The following is a 20892-nucleotide window of genomic DNA, read 5'->3' on the forward strand; positions in this document are numbered from 1 at the left end:
TCTTGCATTATCTCACCGGATTTGCCCTTCAATCCCAATTGCCAGCAGCATTATGATCCAGATTCTGCCTCCCATCTTCCGTCAGTTCAGTCCTTCAGTTCAGTTTCCAGCAGGAATTCCTTCTGTGTGTCCTGACTACACCTGGATTATTTTTCTTGGGGATGGAGGAGTTGTATATTTACACCGGCTGGGGAGTAGCATGATTGCCTCGCCCATGGGGCCCAGGAATGTGGGTTGTAGATCCTGACTGGTTAGGACTGCTGGGGTTTACCGCCTCTATTCTATGTAATTATTGGGGTTCATGTTTCAATTGGCTAAGAGCACCTGAGCAAAAATACTTTGCCACTCTAATTAATGAGCAGTGAACTTTGATAGCTCTGAATCTCCTTGGTCGTCAGGTGAGCTCACTCAGAAAGCAGATCTCCTTAATGTTTGGCTAACACTTGTGGGGTTCCATGTTTGTGGTGTGCAAAAACGTAAGGTTCAGAAACAAAATGATTTTCCTTAAACAGTAGAGCCATCGTGGGTGCGATATGTCTCTTGCCATCAAGACCGAGAGATTAATTTGACAGCAGAAAATATTATATGAATCAGTGGAGAAAAGCTGGGAAATCCCCTTCTGTTTTCATTTTCTTTAAAAACAAAATCAGGTAACTATGCTTATACAAATCTGGGAGACAAAGAGATGGGTGCTATACATACAAAAATTCTCTCTCCCTCACCCTCCCTCTCACCAGACTATAATCTAGCCATTGAGATAAACCACAAAAACCATCCAAGTTTGATAAAATAATGATTCCTAGCTGTGATGTCTCCTTAATTTAACTTTGTACTTTTTGTTTTCTATTGTAGCAATTGACGAGGCCTTATTAATCCACCCCCTCTTTTTTCCTGTTGTCCCAGATGTTGCAAACTTTTTGTTCAGGTGAGAACAAAAACTACATTTCATTAAAATGAAGTTACTGAAACAATCCCCAGTGTATTTATTATTTTATCTCAATCTGACTTCCAAATATTTATAGCCACTAAGGCAGGGTTTGAGGAAACACTCAAGGCTTTGGTAGACAACTAATTGTGAGCTGCTTGCCTATGAGACAGCTGCAGTTGCTGATTATGTTAGGCAGAGCGAAACAGTTAACCAAAAAGGACTCAAGAATGACTCACTTTTTCATTTTGCAAATTAAAGTCTTTCTTGAACTTAAGGCCAATGTCAGCATCTGTTTTGCCTGAAAGTCCCACTCTCTTTTCTATAGATAGTCCTCAACTTACATCCATAATTGAGCCAGTCATAAATTGTGCTTTTTGTTAAGCTGGTCACCATGTGACCATGTCTGATTTTATTATCTTTTGGGGGATGGTGATTAAGTGAACCCATTTTTTAAAGGGTTTTTTTTTTTTTACCAGAAACTGGAAGTAAATGCCAATTTCGGGCAAAAACAAAAAACCAAAAAAAAAAGCGATCACGATGCACAGTCATGTGATCAGGGAATGGTACAAACAATTGTAAATGCAGGCTAGTTGCCAAGCATTCAAAATATGATCATATGACTGTGACTCCCTATAGGGGGTGGTCCACCATAGAAACTTCAAATCTTGCTTGTAAGTAGTTCTGGGGAGGTCAGTTGTAATTTCAGTCACTAAGCTATCATTTGTAAGTTGAGGGCTATCTGTAATACAGTCCTCGACTTACAGCAGTTCATTTAGTGACTGTTCAAAGTTACAACACTAAAAAAAACCTGACATGACCATTTTTCATAGTTACAACCCTTGTAGCAACCCTGTGGTCACCTGATCAAAATTCAGACCCTTGCCAATTGACTCATCTTTATGATGGTTGTGATGTCCTGGGGTCATGTGACCCCTTTTGTGCAAAAAAAAAAAAATCTGCTACTAACTCCACATGGCATCAGGAAAGGCACCAGGTCAGTAAATTCTCAGCTCCATCTAGTCCCTCCAACTCTACCTTGAATTGAGGATGACAGTCATTAAAAAGGAGTTTTAAGTGGACCCTGTCAGTGTGGGAATAACGCTAGGAAGATGATGTTTCTTCTCTCAGTTCCCTCATAAGTTGTTTGGATTCAGTCCCTAGTGGTGTTTGTTGTTGGCGATTTGAAAACATCCACATTGGTTTCCAACTAATCAGGTAGAGAATGCAAAGAACATAATAGTCAATAGTTCCCCACTATGGCTTCTGTTATGTACATCTGTACTTGCAAAAAATAAGAGGTTTCTATAAGGAAGAGCTAAGAGGACATCCAGGCACCATCCTTCTATTGCTCTGAAAATACCTGTGAATTAATAGTGTCCGGGTGTGATTTATAATGTCTTGGTAGGACCATGCTTGAAATATTGCATCCAGTTTTTGATCACTATGATATAATAAAGGTGTTGAGACCCTAGAAAAAGTGCACAGAGGAGCAATAAAGATTATTACAAAACTGGAGGCTAAAACATATGAAGAACGGTTGCAGGAACTGGGTATGTCTAATTTAATGAAAAGAAGGACTAGGGGAGACATGATAGCAGTGTTCCAATATTTGAGGGGCTGCTGCAAAGAAGGGGGGAAGTCAGTCTATTCTCCAAAGCATCTGAAGGCAGAACAAGAAGCAATGGATGGAAACTAATCAAAGAGAGAACCAACTTAAAAATTAGGATAAATTTCCTTAGAGTTAGAGCAATCAGTGGAATGGCTTGCCTTTCCACTGTTATGGATGCTCCCCCACTGAAGGTTGCATGACTGGAAGTTATGGGTGCTCCCTCACTGAAGGTTCTTAAGTAGAGATTGGACATGTATAATGTCTCCTGCTTCCAACTCTATTATTTTGTTGCTATAACATCTGAACGTCTATAGGCAAGGAAATTCATTTGAACCCATGATCTGGGAGGTGGATTGAGCTGAGAGCTCCTGCCAGTGGACCAGTGGTTCTGCATCTGTCAGGCAAGCCTCCTTCAGTATCCAAGAAAGAAAAATCTCAACTCCATTTGAATAGAGATAAAGTACTTTTACTAGATATGAATTGAAAGCAGCGAAAAGGAAAGCAAGATCTGAGCCAGAAAGGGGCGAATAAGTATATATCAAATGATTATCCAGCCCCCTCCCTCCAATTACCCCAGCCCAGTGTCCAATCTGCAACTCCCTAAGATGTCATGTGGGGTGCATCTTCAAAAGGCTTCATCGGGTTGGTATGCGAGACAGTTGGCCTTGACCAAGACCAAACATCAGCCATAAGCATGCGCAGAAGATAGTAAGAACAAAACTCCCTTCTAACTCCTCCAGTACCACACAATTCCCTCCCCAAATACCATACCCCCACCCTCCCTGTTTCTATGGCAGCCGATAGCAATCAAGCGAAGCAGAGGCTGACAGCATCTGTGATTTTCAAATGCATCATAGCCAGTGGTGGGATTCAAATAATTTAACAATGGAACGGGCGCGCAATTTGGGCGTCCTCCTAGATGCCCGGCTGTCAATGGATGACCATGTGGCAGCCGTGGCTAGGGGGGCATTCCACCAGGTTCGCCAATTGCGCCCCCTTCTGGACCGGGATGCCCTACGCACGGTCACTCATGCACTGGTGACGTCTCGCCTGGACTACTGTAATGCTCTCTACATGGGGCTTCCCTTGGGACGCGCACGAAGACTGCAGCTAGTCCAGAACGCAGCCGCGCGGGCAGTCATGGGGAGTACTAGGTACTCCCACGTAACACCGCTCCTGCGCGAGCTGCACTGGCTACCTGTGGTCTTTCGGGTGCGTTTCAAGGTTTTGACCACCATCTTTAAAGCGCTCCATGGCATAGGGCCTAGTTACCTGTGGGATCGCATCCTCCCACATACATCCCTGCGGCCAATTCACTCTCACAGGGAGGGGCTTCTCCTGGTGCCGTCCACTAGGCAATGCCAACGGGCGACACCAAGGAGTAGGGCCTTCTCTGCGATGGGCCCAACCCTCTGGAATGACCTCCCCCCCGACATTAGAACCACCACTGACTTCCGCTCCTTCCGGCAGAAACTGAAGACACACCTGTTCCGACTGGCTGGCCTGGCATAATTCTTAACGTCTACCTCCTGGCATATATATTTCCTACTGGTTTTTTAGGGGACTTAATTTTATAGGACACTGGGGTTTTAAATTTTGTATATTTTAAATTATTTATTTAGCAATTACAGTTCTGTCTATTTTATCCTCCTCTTATTTATGTATTTATCCATTTAATAATTTTTAATTGTTATTATGTATGATGTTTTTGATATGGACTGTACACCGCCCCGAGTCCCTTTTGGGAGAGGGGGCGGTCTAGAAGTGCTAATTAAATTAAAATTAAATTAAATCAAGGTTGTCTGCCATGAATGGGGATTGACCATCTCCCAAACACAGATACCCAGCTGTCAAAGTGGATCCTGGGCGCTGCAATGGAGAAACAGGAAACGGAGCGGCTGACACGAGGGAAGGAGGCTGCTTGCCCTCTTTCTTCTCGATGCTCCTCGTCATCCCCTCACGCCAGCTGCTTCGTTTCCCATTTCTCCATTGCAACACAGCATCCAGGTTCCACTTTGACCCTCCTCAAAATGCTACTTCTTTGCCTGTCTATTAAGTGGGCTTTGCCCAGCATGTATGTACAGCGCTGTGTAATGCGCAGCTGTGCAGTCCCATTTGACAAGAGCCCCTTTTTGGGGTGGACCTCGGGCAACTGGAAGCAAGAACTAGAGAAAGATAAAGGAGCAGCCTCTACTGTGTGAACAAAGTGGGCTAATAAAAGCATTGGAGCCTGGGCATTTCTGGGTTACAGTCCTTTTATCGAGCACAGCTGCTCAGACCCTTTAGGAATGCATATTGCCGTGGCCATCGGCCAAATGCAAGGGATGAACTGTTGGGCAGAAGCTGGATCTCACCCCAACTAGCTCCAAGGGGTTCATGGGGACAGCGCCGCCTATTCCAGCCATTCTTCCCATGCTGTCACCTTCATCCTTCATCTTAGGAGAAGCGGAGCTTGGCAGGCTTGAGTCCTACTTTGGGCCAACCAGAAATCAGTGCCGTGGGAAGGGGTGGGGATGACCAGAGCTCGAGAAGACGAGACCCGATGTCCAACTCCAAATACCAAGCGAAGTGGGTCCTCTGCAACATTGGGCATGATTGGGTTTCTGGCGCATGCTCAAGAGAGCATTTGCTGAATCGATCATTGCTTGCTAACTGGAAAACCTTGGTTTCTCAAACAAGTACGGAGCAAAGTGTGCATGAAGGCAGCTGGCAAAGCCCTTCCATTGACCTACCTTTTCCCTCCCCTTTCCCCTCTCTTCTTATTCTTTCCTACTTAATTTAGTAACTTCTCTCCCCCCCCCCCCCCCCCCCGATCTGATATAGCTTCTGCTGCTGCTGCCGCCGCCACATGAATACATGCTAGTCTGGCCATTTAGTTTGCCAAACTCCCAAAAAAAAAAAAAAAAGCTACCAGTTCTGCCGAAGCGGTGTGAACCGGCTGAATCCCACCATAGCTGAGCTGGAACTAACTCAGCTCAGCTGCTGAACACAGAAGGTGGCATTACTCAGGTCAGGAGCGGAGGCTGCAGGCGAAGGGCAAGACCTTGTGTGCAAACGCTCCAATTCATCCTAGGAAGTTACGTTAGTGCAGTTCACAGCAAATCATAAGGTGTGACAAACGAATAATTACAGGTAGTCCTCCAATTACAGCCATTCATTTAGCAACCATTCGAACAGCATTGATTTATGATGGGTCCTAGCATTAAAAAGCATCACAGCATCCTCAAAGTCATGTGATCAAAATTTGGGCACTTAGCAACAGGCATGCATTTATGACAATTGCAGCATCCTGGGATCACATAATTGCCAATTGCAACCTTCCCAGCTGGATTCCAACAAGCAAAGTTAATGAGGGAATCTGAATTCACTTTATGGCCACCTGATTCACTTAGCAACTTGCAGTGATTCACGTAACATCCATGGCAAAAAAGACTGTAAAATCAGGTACAACTCACTTAACAGCTGCTTTGCTCTGTGCTAGAAATTCTGGTCCCAATTGTGGTCATAGGTTGAGGACTATTTGTAGTTAGTTTTTTCCCCAACTTCAGGGAGAATGGGTATCTGGTGCCATGCCAGTCCTGTGAAACAGCATTCCCTGGATATTTGGATGGCACATCCTGTCAATCTTTTGCAAACCATTGAAGACCTAAAGGTTTCTGTACACAAATTTGGGTTGGGAGGTATGGGTGTCCCACTGGCTGGTTGTTAAGTCATTGTTTCAGTAATTGTACTAGAATTATTACTTTTTTTATTTATATCTTTGCCCCAAGCATATGCTTCGTTAGAGCTCCTATTGCTCTTGTACTCTGTTTTATTCCATATATTGTACATTGTTTCGTGTTCTTTTTTAACAGTTTAATTAATAACAGTTAATTAGCAATTTAATTAACATGATTAAATAGTTAATGGAACAGTTAAATAGTTAATGTGTGTAATTCCTCCCTCCATATCATATCATTATTATTTGGCAGAATCTTGGCAAGATTTTCTATGACTGAAACCTAAGGGTGTTTCCCCTTGGTTTATGTTTCCCTGTTACGATTTTCTGCAGGGGAGATTCAGATGTTTTCTGAGGTAGAGAAATGCCTTGTAATGTCTCTTTTAATGTTTAAAGAGAGATTTATTTAATCTGAAGTGGGGAATCAAGTGATAGTTGGCTATGAGGCAAAGCTCAGCTGAGAGATGTTTTCCTTTGAGCCTAGTTGAAATCTATCTCCATGCAGTTTTCTTATAGTACAGAAGTGCTTTGTCATTATCTTCTTCAATCATGGTTTTTCAACTTTCAGTCTTGTCTATAGCCTTGGGATTTCCTGATGCTTTTTGTCCAAGTCCTAAGCAGCTTTAAACCCCACTTAGCTTTTGGAGATTAACCACCTTGGCTAGGACTGGTACGACATACATATTGTATCAATTAAACTGACAATAGATACCTTGAGAAAAGAGTAAATAAAATGCTGGAACAAGTCACAAGTATACCAACTGAATTTCATCAGCTCTGGCCATGTATTTGTAAGATTAAATTTGTATCACAAGAACTAGAAGCTTGGAAACAAAAAGAAAACCAAAATTGGCCACCACGGTTATTTATTTCTTTATTTTCCAAAATCCAAAGCTGCTAAAATATCAATTTTAGAAAACAACCCACAGATGTTCACAAATTCATCTTAGTTGTCTCAGCCTTGTTTTCACACTTTTGATGGATGGAGTGTACTTCTATAGGTGGAGTGCAGTTGCCTCTGAATGGTTTTTCTTCCCCAAATGTCAGTCATCCAGGGATACGTTGAAAGAACGGTGTGGTTGGGTCCTACAAACTTCCCATACTTCACTAACTTGCCATGTGAGGGCCATTTTCAAATGTATATCCATCTCACGTGTTGCAGATCTTTGGATTAAGATATGACTAAAGAGAATTTGTGGGATTGTGAGACACCTTTCTTGTTGTGCTTCTTGTGAAGTTTGACCAGCCCTTCAGGGCAGGGTGCTTTCAACCTCTGTTGCAAATAAAGGAGAGCTTTCAGGTATCTTGATTTGTTTGTGTGTCAGAAAAACAAGAAGAAGGGATGAATAACTAGGTAAGCACATAAAAATCTGCAGGCGTACCGAGTTGTAAATCAGACCGGATGTATGTGTCCAGTAGATGTATGTGAGTATGTGTTTGTATTTACTTACAAGTGCTACTTAGAGGAATTTGGTGACGATACTTTTACACAGCTTTGTTTCCAAGTCTTTATTATTCGAGTCTACTTTACCAATTTGTGCCACCCTCAAAACAAACAAAAAGCTTGCTTTCTGTGAATACAATATGTAAATGGAGCTTCGAAGGGCTTGCTTTGCAATTCATTTATTCTACAACTAAAGGGAGGGACAAAAAGCTATGCTGAATGCAGAAGCCAGAAACACCCATGTGAAGTTCCATGTGGACCCACCCACCAACCCACTTCAGCTTCTGAGATTTCACTAGTATTTCCCACAGTTTTCAGGGTGAACTTCACACCTGCATAAGCTAACAACCTTCATGACTATCAAAACATAACTGGATCTCTGAAGGAACTGAATTTTGCATCTTTCTGTCTTGCAAAATGTGATCTCAGAAATGCAAATTATATAGAGATGTAATTTTACTGATTGGGTAAGTCCCCCCCATCCCATCCCATCCCATCCTCCCCCCACACCCCCTCCCACCACCATTTTTGCCCATTCTATCTAACCCTGTATGGGTTCCACGTAGTTGGCAGGGTAGAGGCCCACATGTCCACTGTCAGTCACTCCTTTGCACCAGCCTTGTTCATCCTCATCTTCCAATTTGGTGAGCAGCTCTCCTGAAAAGAAAAAGCAGGGGAGGATCTCATAAATTATTACAGATAATGGGAAGGGTGAAATAGTTTTGAGTCAATAAACTGATTTGACATCCTTCCATAAACACAGGTAGTCCTCGACTTACAACAGTTCATTTAGTGATCGTTCGAAGTTGCAATGGCACTGAAAAAAGTGACTCATGACCAAAGGTGGTCCTTCCCGTGTTGGTACCGGTTTGCTTCGCACGTGCGTGCACAGTTCATTGTAAATTGTTCTGCGCATGGGTGAAGAATGTGAAAAACTACTAAAAAACATGCCAGTAATGGCAACGGCAACTGGAGAACCAGTTCAGGGGCGTGGCCAGCCTGGGTCTCTGCCAGTTCTGCGACCAAGGACAAATTGCCACTACCAGTTCGCCCGAACCAGTGTGAACCGATAGAAACCCACCTCTGCTCATTTTTTTTCACAAGTGTGTGAAAAAAACTTATGACTATTGCAGCATTCCCATGATTACCTGATCAAAATCCAGGTGTATGGCAACTGAGTCACATTTATGATGGATGCAGTGTCCCAGGGTCATGAGATCACCTTTTGCAACCTTCTGACTCAATGGGGAAGCTTAACAACTGTGTTACAAATTTAACAACTCCAGTGATTCACTTAACGCCTCTGGCAAGAAAGGTCGTAAAAGGGGACAAAACTCACTTAACAAATGACTCACTTAGCAACAGAAATTTTGGACTGAATTGTGGTTGTAAGTCAAGGACTACCTGTATTAAAGAATGGTTTGATGCATATTCTAAAAAAATTCAAGGATTTCTAGGTTGCTTTTCAGAATTTTTTTTTCCAACATGGTCTCAAAATACAGTGAGGAGGGCGGGGCTTGATGTCATGACAACATGATATGCAATCTTGGAGCTACAGGATTGCTGTCGATATCTCTGCTGCTGGACAGTCCTTTTGGACCTAAACCGTCTCGTAGAGATGGTGATAGAGAAGGGCAGGTCCTGCTGATCTCAGGGACATCGCAAAGTCCCTGATTGATCTAGGAGAAGCTCTTTTTTTCTGGTGAAAGAGAAACAGCCATTGAAGCTGCAGAAGGTTGGGACAGCCCCTGAACGGAAGAAAAGCAGGAGAGAGAGTGTGTTGAAATGGTGAGATAAATTTTACTATTAGAGAAGAGAACACCCAAAAAGACTTGGAGTAAAAATAAAATTGAAGACAGAAGAGAGTAAGCAGTGAATTAAGCCTGAATTAAACTAGAGGCTTGGAAACATCGTTTTTCCCCCCTCATTTCCTTTGAACATCTGACTCATATCTTATACTTCAAGGCTCCTGATTTTGTTTATTGAAAGGGATAGTGGGAAGAGTATGGATTGTTTATGCAGGTGCTCTTCTGGAGTACTATCACTAGCTTCTGGAGTGAAGAGAAAGCCTTGACTTGAAAGATTATAGAGAACTTGTTGGAAACTTAACAAAAAAGCCTTGGATGTTTTAGGGGCAGTGTTTATAACCTGGAAGAATGGCGCAATATGAAGAAGAAAAAGAATTAATGTTGCAAATCATTACGTTAGAAATTCAAAAAGTACAAATAAGTACAGAAAATATTGAAAAGAGAATGGAGAACATAGAACAAAAAACAGAAAAAATAGAGGGAAGAGTTGAGAATATTTACAAAACGATGATGAAATTTGAGGACAGCGTTCAAAAAATTGAAGAAAAATATGAACAAAGTGATAAGAAAATTGTTGATATTGACAGCAAATCGAGCGTGGTTGGAAACAACAGGAGTGGAATGTTGAAAGGAGAGATTAACGAACTGGAACTCTATCTCAAACTTCAAAACATGGGAAAAAAAGGGAGAAAATCTGGCAGAAACATCGGTGATAACTAAAGGCAAGTGGATGGAAGAAACAGATGGAGGGTTTCGAGTCTTTACAAGATGCAATGAACAACAAGGTGCCAAGAGAAGTCCACATAAGACTTACCAAGAAAACAATTAGAATACAAATACAACAAATGGCAAGAGATATAGCACTGCACTACTATTGGAAGGATACAGGATGATGAAATGAAATGTTAGAATAAAAATTAAGTTAAACTTAGTTAAATTTAGAATATTATGTATAAAATAAAGTAATAATAGTTATAGCTAAATAAATGATTAACAATGGTAAATAATGCGTACACTAGATGGATAATATGAAATTTTATACAAATTGTAAGTGAGGACCATGGAGAGGATGTTGAAAAGCTTTGTTATAAAAGATAAATAATTTTATATAGAATAGAATATAAAGATGTAATACTATTGGATGATTTCAGGATGATGTAATGAAATAAAAATATAAATTTATTTTAAATTTAGAATATTTTACATAAAAAGGATGTAATAATAGCTATAGACAAATGAATGTTTAATAACCATAACAATTGTATACATATATATTAGACTGTTGATATGAGTCTTTATGTAAACTGCAAGTGAAGACTATTGTGAGAAAGCACAAAAGTTTTGTAACCAATCAACACACTGTAAGTTATTGGAGAAGGGTTTTTATTTTGTGTGTGTTTATGTTTGTTTGTTTTATGTTTTTCTAAAAATAAAAAAATAAAAAATACAGTGAAAACCTTTTAAATATTTATTAATGATATTGTAAGGAACTAGTTAGTTAATTGAAGATATGTATAAAATAGATATCTAAAACAGTATTGCTATTATAAGTCCAATAAACCTAAACCTATTAATACTAGCCTTGTTCTGGTATTGTCACATTTAGAATAGTAGGACTGTTAATATGATTCTGGGTTGATGACTATGTGTTGGGAATGCATTTGTTTTTTCTTGGCTATATTCCCAGGATTAATTTAGAATCTATTAAAGCAAGCATGGAGACTTACCAAAAGAATTAACATAGAGTGCTGTAAGAAAAACTGTACATCTACCGTAGTTTAAAGCAATTATTTTTTGTTTTGTTTTTTAACAAAAGATCAAGATGGTAATATTTTTTTAGTCATTTTGTTTATTGCATCCTTTTTCAGGCCCATATTCCTCTTTGCATTTTATTAACGTGAATTTTAAGTAAAAGAATACACACACACACACACACACACACACGCTCATACGTAATTTCAAAGCCAGCCATCTCATCCCAAGTTCTAATGTCAAAAACAAGCAGTTCTAATATACTACCAATGTTTTGCTAACTAAAAAAAGACTGAAATCAATCAGATTTCAGAATTGTCTTTCCCATCCTGGAACTCTTTAGATCTGGTGGATCGTCACTTCCTTAACTCCTAATTCAGGTTAGATATTGCTCAAGGGAGCCAGCATGCTCATCAATTTCAATTATGCCTACGAGTAGGCAACTGTAGCTAAACTCGTTGTTCTTGTGGTGTTACAATACTTTCACAATAGCATTGTGGTTGCTGGCTAGCCATGCCTTTGTTCAGAAGATTGCTTGTTAATGGCCCAGAGTCTTGATGTTTCCTTAAGGAAAAGTAATGTTTGGGGAAGATCTCTCGAGAATCAGCCCCCACAGCTTTGAGAAAATGAGCCACATGTGCCTTGCTGAGCCTTAATGAGTAAGAGGTGTGTACGCATGAGTTTATGTTCTGGAACAAGTGACGGAGATGCTGAGATACAGTAACAACTCTGACGCTGGAAGTAGTAGGCATGATGTTTGCCTTCTATGTTTGGTTCGAAAGGCATCCATCTTGTTCATACATATTACTGGTACTCCTCGACTTATGGCCACAATTGAATCCAAAATTTCTGTTGCTAAGCAAGACATGTGAGTTTTGCCCCATTTTATGACCTTTCTTGCCACTTTTATTAAATGGATCACTGCAGTTGTTAAGTAAGTAACACAGTAGTTTAAGTGAATCTGGCTTCCCCATTAATCTGGCTTGCCAGAAGTTGCGAAAGGTGTTCACAAGACTCAGGGACACTGTAACCTTTGTAATATATGAGTCAGTTGCCCAAGTCTGAATTTTGACCACATGACCATGGGGATGCTGCAACAGTGTGAAAAACAGTCACATGTTGCTTTTTTTCAGTGCCGTTGTGACTTCAAACATCACTAAATGAAACCCACAAAAAGAAGGAGAAGATCCTTGGTCATGGTCCTCCTGATTGAAGGAACTTAAGTTACTCTGCTGATCAGCCACAGTTGGACAAAGGGGAACAGGTTTCCCATTAGAATCAGCACAAATAAATATTCAACAGGGCTGTGAGGCAAGAAGGAGGAATACTTTAATCTTACCTGCCTTATGCAAATCCAAATTAAAATCCCTGCTGCCAACTGTAGTGAAGATAAAGCACTTTTCAGTACTGCAAAGGTGGGGATGGATAAAGTTTAAGTCTAGCCTGCCTCCCAAGAATCCTAATAATGAATTGGCTGCCCTCTTCTCCTGCCACCCTTCCCAGGATTAGCAGTAGCTCCCCAGGCTGAGTGGAATTGAAGAGAAGGAGGGGGGGGGTCAAGTCGTTACCCACCCAGTGGACAGTTAATGAGTGCCATAGGTTGAGGCTAGTGAAAAAGAGCTAGCTCCTCCTTTCTCCTGCCACCTGTATTTATTTACTTATTTGCTTGTTTGTTTATTTATGATTTGATTTGTAAGCTGCCCATCTTGTCTAGGTGGTATGGAGGGACGACCTTAGAAGGGAGAATCTCACATGGGGCAATTGCCATGTAAAAGATACCTCAGCCACAGAAGGGGAAATGGTGTGGGAGATGTTTCAAAAGGGACTCTTCCTTAGTTTTCTGGAAATTAAAGAAGGGAAGAATACTTTCATCTCGCAAGATTCTTTTAATGAAACATTGCAACAGAGAGAGCCAGTTTAGTGTAGTGACTAAGGCACAGGGCCAGCTGGATGACCTTGGGCCAACCGTACCTTTTCAACCCTAGGGAAGCACGTAATGACATACCACTTCCAAAATCTTGCCAAGAAAATTGCAAGGATTAATGCAGGCAGTTGGTTAACATCAACAGTGACTCAAAGGGCACAAAAAACAAATCGAAACCCAAACCCAAAGACCTTACAATAAAGCTACAGTAGAACTAGCACTCCTGGCTGTGTGGATAAAATTGCAGGCTTAATACCATTCTTTTCAGCCCTGGCTAGAATAACTTCTGACAGACAGAATCCCATCTTTGATCTTCCATCAGAACTCATTGGTTACCCAGCCTCAACCCATTCAGGTACATTGGCTGATATGTTTAGAGGGACAGAAGGAAACCAAAGTCAGTACAACACTCCATGTCCTTTCCTTAGTTCACTGTAAACAAGGATGCCCTTTAATGGCATTCTTCCGGGACAGAATAAAATCCAACAGTGGGAAAACAACTGTTATGCTAGTATCGTTTTCTGTCATTTGAAGAATTGGTAGATAGCACTATATCTAAGCTGTATGGAGCAGCCTTGGGAAGAGGCAGGACAATTAATCCTGATCACTTTGGTATAGGAGAAAATAATATTAGATGAGCACGGCTGTACCCATCACCCTTGTAACTGGAAACACCCCTATCTCCTGATCCTTGTCAAGTGCAAACAACCACAGCCCATTCACGAATAACAATAGTCAGTAACTTTATTATCTACCACTATGTCACAAAAATCTCATCAGAATGCTTGCCTTCCCCTGGGAATAACTAAAGAAGGCTTCGGGGTTCTTGAGAGCTTGCGGTGACACAAGGACTCCAAGTTAGGCCCTTGTTTGACTCCTTCTTCCAGCCTGGCTGGTAGATTTCCAACAGTCCTTAAGCAATTGATTACTTATCCTCACCCTTAGAATTTCATATACCATGTTTCCCAGAAAATAAGACCCGTCTTACTTTCTTTTGGGCCCCAAAATAAGCACTAGGTCTTATTTTCAGGAAAACACGATTTTGGGATGGTCAGCCCAGCTGTGCACCCCACTCCCCGGCACACACACAAGAATTGGCAAGTGCATGGGGACACACAGTATCCGGCAGCAGCTGCAGCCCGCCAGTCCCTTAGTCAGCACACACTTGAGCTGTGCAAAGTGGATGGCAGGCAATCCTGATGCACAGAATAGAAGGCAGACGATCCCGGCATGACGCGCGGGCTGCATGCAAGCCAACAGATGCAAAGATTAGCCTCCTGCGGCCACTTGCCACTCTGACCCACCACTGCGCGGCTTTCCCACACACTGTGAATCTGGATCACCTGCCTCCCCCTGCGTCTCTGCTTCTGTCTGCTGCCAGTGTCGCCAGGCGAAGAAGAGCTGCCTGGCACTGCAGTCCACTTCCACTTGGCTTTCCCGTGACCCGTACAGCGCATCTGGATCACCTCCTCCCCACTGCTTCTGCCTCTTCCTGCTGCCGGTGTCGCCATGCAAAGATAATCCTGCCGCAGCTGCACACCATTCCAGCCCACTGCTGTTTGGTTTTCCTGCAGCACGCACAGCACGTCCGGATCGCCTGCCTCCTCCCCTCCCCGCACCTCTGCCTCTATCTGCTGCTTGCACAAGTACTTCATCTGTGTTGCACGGGCTGTCAGACACTACCGGCTCATGTGCGCTCGCATTCTCCTACGGTGGCCACCCCCATCCCCATTCACTAAGGCTTATTTTTGGGGAGGGCTTATATTAGGCACATACATAAAAATAGGGTGGGGCTTATTTTCGGGGGAGGTCGTATTTTTGAGGAAATGAAGAGAATGGAATAATATAGAGGACAAGAGAAGGGAAATCAGAGTCCATTTTAGGAGGTTGGAATACATTCATATCCATTTTAATATTTCTATGGAAATGAGACTTCTTTTGAAGAATCACGTTGGGTGGAAGGATTATGAAGATAACACTCACCTGCCTTGAAACTTAGCTCATCTACTTCCTGGCCAATATAATCGTACACTGCTCGAACCCGCTGGCCTGCTATTGGTGCAGGTGCTGGCTTGGGACTGTAGAAAGGAGGGAGAATGTGACTATAAGTGACCTTGTTTTACCTTTGCTTATTATACTTACCCTGCTCTTTCCGCATATCCTACAAGAGGCTAAGGTAAGGTACATGGTAAGCCACAAATAAACACATTATATGTTATTATATTATAGCTTAATGTGAAGTATGAAGAAGATCCGACACTGACTTACTGAAGATTACTAAGTGAAATTCATGGCCAAATGGAGATTTACATCTGGATTTCTGTGGATCATCAATGTTAACACCTGGTCATTTCTTTGCCTTATCATGTGAGTGACAATCATAAATTTAGGAACTAAGAAAGGACTGAAAATCTATAAATACCGGTAGTTAAAGGAACTCTGAAGCTTGGATGGCCTGCTAGCCAGCTGAACTTTCTTAAGGACACCATAAACGCAGGAACTGTCTTTCCAAGATGAGATCCCAGGAAGTGGAAGTTAGAGATTCTAGATAGTCCTTGACTTATGAAACACAACTGGGATCAGAATTTCCACTGCAAAGCAAGGTGGTTATTAAGTGAATCATGCCCAATTTTATAATCTTTGTTGCAATCTTTATGTTATTAAGTAAGCATTGCAGTTGGTAAGCAAATCATTGATCCTTAAGCAAATTTGACTTCCTCCAATGACTTTGCTTGTCAAAAGTTGGCTAAGGAAGTTGCATGGTATTCATATGGCCTTGAGATGCTGCAAACATCATAAATACATGCCAGTTGACATACAGCCGAATTTTGATTGCCTGACCACAAAGATTCTGTAATGATTGTCTCTGTGGGAACTTGTTGTAAGTCACTTTTTAAAAAAAATTCCATTGTAACTTTGAACAGGCACTAAACAAATGATTGTAAGTCAGTGTTTCTCAACCTTGGCAACTTGAAGATGTCCGGACTTCAACTCCCAGAAATCCCCAGCCAGCGCTGGCTGGGGAATTCTGGGAGTTGAAGTCCGGACATCTTCAAGTTGCCAAGGTTGAGAAACACTGTTGTAAGTTGAGAACTACTTATAATTTCTTTCTTTTAGTAAGTCTTGGCTTGTTGGGCTGCAAGAGACATGGATCACCAGGTCCCTGAGACCAGATTTAATGTCACTGGGCCTAGAAAAACCAGGAAGTGGGTAAAATTGTGACCGACTGCTTAGTTAGTCTTCTGAGGGATATTTCATTTTTTACAAGGATAATTTTATCTGCCTTCTAATTCTGTACCTCTGTCTCTTTGTTTGCTTGGGTTACTTACGAACTACAAGCAGATCACAGCTTCACAGAACTGCTTGTAGTTTCATAAAAGGTTAAACCATAGCAATTGGACCAACGTTTATTAAAACTGAGACTTTTGGCCTGGATGATTAAAATCTTCATTTACAAACTGCTTGTAGTGAAACTATCCTTGCAAATCTTCCCTTTGTTGTCTTCATTAATTATTTTTTTTAAAAACTCCTTTTGTGGTTATTACACTATTGGGTTTGTAATCTCTCATTTCATGTTCCAGAACTTGAGGGGAAGAGGGGAAGTGCTTATTTCTGGGGGAAAAAATGGTCCTTGTGTTAGTATAAATTGAGAACAAGTTTAATTTTGAAGTTAGCATTTTATTCCGCTTCCACTTTCTGTACTGGTAGTCCTTAATTTACGACTGTTTGCTTAGCGACTGTTCAAAGTTACAACGGCCTCTGCCAAATCTTGTTTATGACCCAGTTCCAAAGTTCTGGTGTTCGTTTCCCCTCCCCCCCCCATTGTCACATGGCTGCATTTTGACTGTTTGGCTATGGCAGGGGTGTCCAAACTTGGCAACTTTAAGACTTGTGGACTTCAACTCCCAGAATTCCCCAGCCAGCTGGCTGGGGAATTCTGGGAGTTGAAGTCCACAAGTCTTAAAGTTGCCAAGTTTGGACACCCCTGGGCTATGGTAGTTGGAAGTGCCCTGTGGTCACTCACCATGATTTACAATCATTTTGCTGGGAACCAGAGTTTACTTTTTACTTCTGGCAAAAACTGCCCCATAGCGAACAGTGGGTTCACTTAATGACCTCAACATTCGCTTAATGACCACCATAAAAATGTTGTAAAGTCAAGTTTGGTCATGACTTCCTTTCCGATTGTCACAAGTTATCACTGTAATTGCAGAGCTCCATTATGATTGTGACTCAAGGACTGCTCTGCAAGTCCTGTTGACATGGTTAAGCAGAAAGAATATATTCCAGCTCTATAATTGCAGGGCTGCCTTACGAAGTATACACTGCTCTCTTAAGTAAAGGAGCAACATTAGTCTTCAAATATTCCTGAAAGCAAACTTAAAGTCACAATTCTTTGGAAAATGAGGTTATTTTTTTAATAAAAGATGAAATATGCCTTTCAAATAAAACTAAATCCTGACCAGAAGGTTTTATTGTCTACTTGTCTACTCATGTTATAATAACAACACAGCAACTGAGAGGTAATAGAGATAATAGAGAGCATGGTTTATGAAATACAACTGGCCCTTTAATTATTACATCCATATCCTATCACATATTATAACATTTGCTGAATACTTGAAAGGGCATTCGGAAGTTTTCTTTGGATCAAACCACAGATGATTCAAGCCTTGATACTAATGTTTAATCCCCACCACCACCACTTGAAAAGCATTTCCAGAGGTTCAAAATCTGATTGGAGAAAGATGAGCTGCACAGGAATAAACCCACGTCCCCACTAAGGAACTGCTGTTGACACAGAGAGTGTGTTCTTTCTAGTGGGCCCAATACACATTTTGGAAGAGCATTGTACTACAATAAAACACAACAAGAAACATGCATGTGACCTTATAATGGATAATGTAGCATGTACATTGTAATAACTATTTTGGTTTATGAAATACAATTGGCTACAATCACATAGGTAGCTAAGCCCTAATCATGGTTACCAACCCAGGCAGTTGACATCACGTATCATGTCACGACCTAGCTTTTAAACCATACTTGAGTGGGTGCCACACAGGAGTGTGTTCCGGCTTCTGTTACTGCCGATGTACTCAGAGACGCACGTCGGGCGCACGCATGCCTTGGGCATGTGTGTGCTTGATGTGCACTACATGCGCAGAAGGAAAAAACAAGATGGCGGCGCCTACAGCGCCACCGATAGGACTGGTTTGGGGGGGCATGGTTGGCTGAGTTACTACCTACTCAGCCAAACCAGTCCAAACCGGTAGGAACCCACCTCTGCTGCCACAGTACACAAAACCAGCTAACCACATTTAAGTTTAATAAATTGCATAGCTGTGAAATGTTCCCTCTATTATCAAGCCCAGATTCTTAGAAATGTTTTATAGCAACTCAAAAATATCAAGAGATCAGATCATGCATCTCCTCTGCCATTCCCGTGCCCATTTCAGTCCTCGTGTGTTAAACCAGAAAGAACTTTACATGCAGGGATGTGGAGCTATTTTTGAAGTGCGTGTTTTCGGAGTGGCCTCACTCTGATGATCTCCTTTCGTGTCGACTGAAATTTTATGCATTCAGAAATAAATAAAAATGCTCCATGTGGGGAACAAGTAGAATTGTCTCAAAGAGCTGAGCACCCAAGCAAATTGAAGAGCAAGGCAAGCCCTGCAGCCAATCAGGGATGGCCTTCAGAAAGAGAAGAGACTTCATTAGATCCAAAACTTTCAGTGTCAAGATTGTAGGATGGAATATCTGTGGCAATGACAAGGAAGGCATCCTTTGACTTTGCTCACAAGTGAGAAGGTACCTTCTCACTTCCACTCGTACCTACTAATGATAAATTAATAGGTACGAGTGGAAAAGAATATGAGAGAATATGATGCAACAGACAGACTGGGGGAATTCTGTAAGTCCTCAAAATCATTGGAGTAGACTTATCAGTCATGGAGGACTCAATGTTTGTGTGTGTGTGTGTGTGTGTGTGTGTGTGTGTGTAAAACTGTTGAAACTCAACAGTTTTACAACTATGTAGACCAAACCACACACACATATTGGGTGAATCCAACCATCCTGCTTTGTATACTTTGTTCCTTATGGTTCACCTTGGTGTTTGAACCCAGCCAAATGTGGCTTATTTCATAATGATTAAGCAAATCATGGGTTGGTGTGGTGCCTTAATCAGTAAGTAAGTGGCTGTAGGCAAATCATCCTTTCCTAACAGGCTTCCTGCTGTTGTCATGTGTTATTCACTTACTTTACAAGGTTGCATGTATTCCAGTAGAAGAGTGTCTTGATCACTAAGAACATAAAGGCTACCCTCTTATATCACACCCCAACTTTCCAGTGGTCAGCCAGATGTCTCTGAAGTCCTTGTTCCTCCTTCTCGCCATTGTTCCTCTGATGCCCCACACTGTCCCATCAAGATAAGGCAGTTGATAGAGCCTGCTAGAGGCCCAAAGACTTTTAAAACCATCTAAATATGTGGCTGTCACTGTATCTAAGTGATAGCCATATATTTTAATTATATGATCTAAAAAGAAGCACTTGCTCTTTTTCTGTAGCCAAATCTCCTCAATTTCACTGCATGACCCCTGACCCTAATGTTTAAGAATTAGGGTTTTCCTATGCCACCTGTGAATCAGGCCCCCTCCTCCTCTTTGCAAGTTCAAATATTCCAGTTTTTTTTTCTTGCAGGAAGAATGTTTCATCCCCCAGATCATTTGGGAGTTCACTTTTGCACTTTTTAAAAAGCTTACTGTATCCTTTTTAAACCTGGCAGCTGGGACCATAAACTGTAAACATAACATAGATTTGTGCTATTGCTTTACAATGTTGAGAGTTTTCAATCCATTTTCTTGTAATCCTTAACATGGAATTTGATATATTCCATTACCATGTTGGCAAATTGTCAGTCTTTTCCTTGCCGATGGCAAGGAAATGGTTTTTTTCACCAATGTTACACATTGAGTTGACGTTTTCACCGAGTTCTCTATTTGAGGCCAATATCCTTTTTCGGTTAGTTACAAGCAACTCTGGGTTTATGCAAACTTAGGGTTTTCTGCCCCACTGGGGCATCGCATCACACTTACTTAAACTGGACTATAGTTGCCAATTGATTATTCAATCTCTTCATAATTATTTCTAGTTTTCACCATCTTGCTTGTAACCATATCTGCAAACTTTGGCAGCTTGTAGCTCTCTCAAAATCATTCCAGCTCCTGTTTCCCCTCCCACCCCCACAAATCGGAAAAAGTGCCCATCCATTTCTATTCTTGTGCTTTCTGTATTGTGAACCAATTAGCAATCCGTGAAAGGAGAAGTCCTCTTATCCTGGGAAGATTACCGTATTTTTCAGATTATAAGACGCACCATGATTTTAAAGAGGTAATTTTTTAAAAGAAGTTTTTGCACTCTTCAGGCGTCCCAAACCCTCTGCATGCCTCGCTTTTTGCAACAAAAAAAAGGGGGGGGTGCAGAGCTTTGGGAGGCTTATAGAGTACTCCTGGGGGCCGGGGAATGAGCAAAAAATGGCCAGTTTTTCGCAAAAACAGGCCGCTTTTTGAAAAAAAAAAAGGTTGTGTGTGCAGAGGCTTTGGGAGGCTTATAGAGTGCTCCTAGGGGCTGGGGGGGAGGCAAAACCGCCCTTTTTTTGCTCTTTTTTGCCTCCCCAGCAGCCAGGAGCACTCTGGAAGCCTCCTAAA

General features: G+C 41.6%; 2 protein-coding genes across 7 annotated transcripts in view; both read right to left on the minus strand.

Annotated features, from left to right (window-relative positions):
- LOC309381904 (cathepsin D-like) overlaps positions 1–75 on the minus strand; it is a gene marked incomplete at both ends in the record, with an annotated part of 37316 nt that extends 37241 nt beyond the window's left edge. The window contains one exon of the mRNA XM_081933226.1: positions 17–75. Within this exon, the coding sequence (XP_081789352.1) occupies positions 17–75 (59 nt within the window). The remainder of the gene's footprint in view (positions 1–16) is intronic.
- Positions 76–7109: 7034 nt separating this feature from the next.
- The window catches only part of LOC309381883 (protein kinase C and casein kinase II substrate protein 3-like), a 62068-nt gene continuing 48285 nt past the window's right edge, over positions 7110–20892 (minus strand). For 5 of the 6 annotated variants that reach the window (XM_081933198.1, XM_081933199.1, XM_081933197.1 and 2 more), the window contains exons 9-11: positions 15167–15261; positions 8246–8356; positions 7110–7528 (exon numbers count right to left, since the gene is read on the minus strand). In XM_081933198.1, the coding sequence (XP_081789324.1) occupies positions 7506–7528; positions 8246–8356; positions 15167–15261 (229 nt within the window). In that variant the 3' untranslated portion in view covers positions 7110–7505. Of the gene's footprint in view, positions 7560–8245; positions 8357–15166; positions 15262–20892 lie in introns of all 6 variants that reach the window. The other variant, XM_081933195.1, reaches the window with a different exon arrangement.

This window comes from Natrix helvetica (genome assembly GCF_964273705.1).
Source record: "Natrix helvetica genome assembly, chromosome: Z".
Taxonomy (NCBI): domain Eukaryota; kingdom Metazoa; phylum Chordata; class Lepidosauria; order Squamata; family Natricidae; genus Natrix; species Natrix helvetica.